This window comes from Phytophthora parasitica (assembly GCF_000247585.1).
Source record: "Phytophthora parasitica INRA-310 unplaced genomic scaffold supercont2.40, whole genome shotgun sequence".
NCBI lineage: Eukaryota > Oomycota > Peronosporomycetes > Peronosporales > Peronosporaceae > Phytophthora > Phytophthora nicotianae.
The window spans coordinates 264900-266864 of record NW_008649026.1 but is presented as its reverse complement, the minus strand read 5'-3'; the positions used below and the strand labels follow the sequence as shown (position 1 = coordinate 266864).

At 46.6% G+C, this 1965-nt stretch overlaps 1 protein-coding gene across 1 annotated transcript; it reads right to left on the bottom strand.

The window, feature by feature from the left end:
- Positions 1 to 172: 172 nt before the first annotated feature.
- On the bottom strand, positions 173 to 1315 carry PPTG_23502 (hypothetical protein; the record flags this gene model as incomplete). Its single annotated transcript, XM_008911070.1, has 2 exons — positions 173 to 408; positions 1039 to 1315. 2 exons carry the CDS (start codon positions 1313 to 1315, stop codon positions 173 to 175), a joined length of 513 nt encoding a protein of 170 aa, XP_008909318.1.
- Positions 1316 to 1965: the final 650 nt, after the last annotated feature.

The window sequence follows — 1965 nt, the reverse complement described above, 5'->3', positions numbered from 1 at the left end:
TGCACCACCACGAATCTGAAGGAACACAAGTGGGTGCTTTTTCTGCTAAGTGGGCTCGAATTTTAAAATGGTGCTTTGTCAACCATTTAGTGACCGTCTCCATGGAATTCCACCTAGTGCTCGCCACGTTTGGGCATGTCGACTGCATTTGTGTGACTAGATTTTGCTGTCGTCATAAATGTCCGATGAGACCTGTCAGGGTCGAGTAAAACTTGTCATCCATGGCAATCGAGTACACACGCTGCATCACGAGGTCGAACTGGTGAAGACCACACCAAATTCGGAGAATGCCAGGAGCACAAACGTTTTGTAGCCTTGTAACGAGTCCATTCACCTTTCCAGTCATACTAGACGCTCCGTCACTGGATATAGCAAGTACATAGTCCCTCCAGCTTATAATAGTCGCATCTAAAAAGCGAACCAAAACATCGAACATGTAAGCACCCGTATGGCGCTGGTACAATGGTATCGCCAATAGATGAAAGTTTTGAATATCTGCATCATGTCCAAATCGAACCCGAACATCCAGGTATGACATTCCTAGGTGAGTAGAACCATCAAAAGCCAGCGAAAAGGCCCAAACTTGCTCAAGATGCTGAGAAAGGAGCTACAAGCTCTGAGCACATACCACGCGTGCATAATTTGCTGCCATAATATCCGCGCAACCCCCACATTCACCTAAGCCAGTCTCACGCTTTACACACTCCATTTGTTGTGAAGCTTGACGAAATGTTGAGCCACATGCGATGAACTGAACAAGGAGATTGAATCTACGGCGATTTTTACACGAATAACATAGCCAGCGGTGCTACTAGCTTCTCCAACAGTGCTAGCACCTTTTTCACCAACAGCATCAAAAAGTGCCAACGCTCTTTCATGCGAAATCCCATCCACATCATCCTGGTGGAAAAGTAATTCTCCAATAACGACCTCCACAAGTGACTTCCCGAAGTGGAATTCAACCGAGCCTCCTTCTTGAAAATGTGATTTCATTTTTTTGCTGACTGTGAGCTGGTGCTCTATCGAAAAACGCCTCACGATTTCCATCATTGGATAAACTACTGTACTCTGCCCATTTTATCGGATGATGTCCTTTGTTGTGCGACTCGTAAAGATACGGAAGAAACTTTTGATAAACTTTGTGTCGACTTGAAGCCTTGCGTTGCGCATTCGGCTTGTTGTCCCGCCCAAAGCTTGAACAGAACCTGCAGATGACGCTTGTCACTTTACTACTACCAGGAGCCCGGGCTGAGACTTTTAGCCCGTATTTCACTGCGTGCTTGCTTTTGAATGCTGGTGGTTTGGTTGTCCCCATTGAACAGATTCTGGTAAGCCGTAGACTTCAGGATGGACACTTCAACGGGATAATTGAAGGCGAAGTAGAAGACATCAAATGTAGAAGGAGCTCGTGAGGTTGCTAAATTAGCTTGTGACTATTCGGAAACCAACACGGGGGCGTAGTTGTCACTCAGTATTCAACGGCCACTCAGAGCTTCGTGTTTATTTTTTGCAGTTTCTGGATGCTTAGATTTTTTTAATTTTGAGGGTTTTCCTGCAAAATCTCAATTTTAAGGAGGTCTGGTCATGGGTAATGCCTCAAATACCGGAGAGGCTATTCAGCGTCGGTTAGATGCAGTACCACAAGGTCGCATCACCAGGGACCGCCTCACCGAGGCAGCTGCTTTAGAAGACGATGCTGGTGAGGCAGAATGGGTCTTGCCAACTGGAATTGACTGAAGTGATCAACCTACCTACCAAATGCGAACCATCATGGTAGAGCGCCGAATTGACGGTCACGTGTAGTTCCTCACCTCCTGGGAACCAACATGGGAGCCGGCCACTAACCTTCCTTCAAACGAGCTACGGTCGTTCCGAAGACGCCAGCGCCGCCGTGTAGAGCACGTCTACATTGAAACCGAAGCAGTTGAAGAATAAACAAGTATCAACAGCCTCATAAAACATATA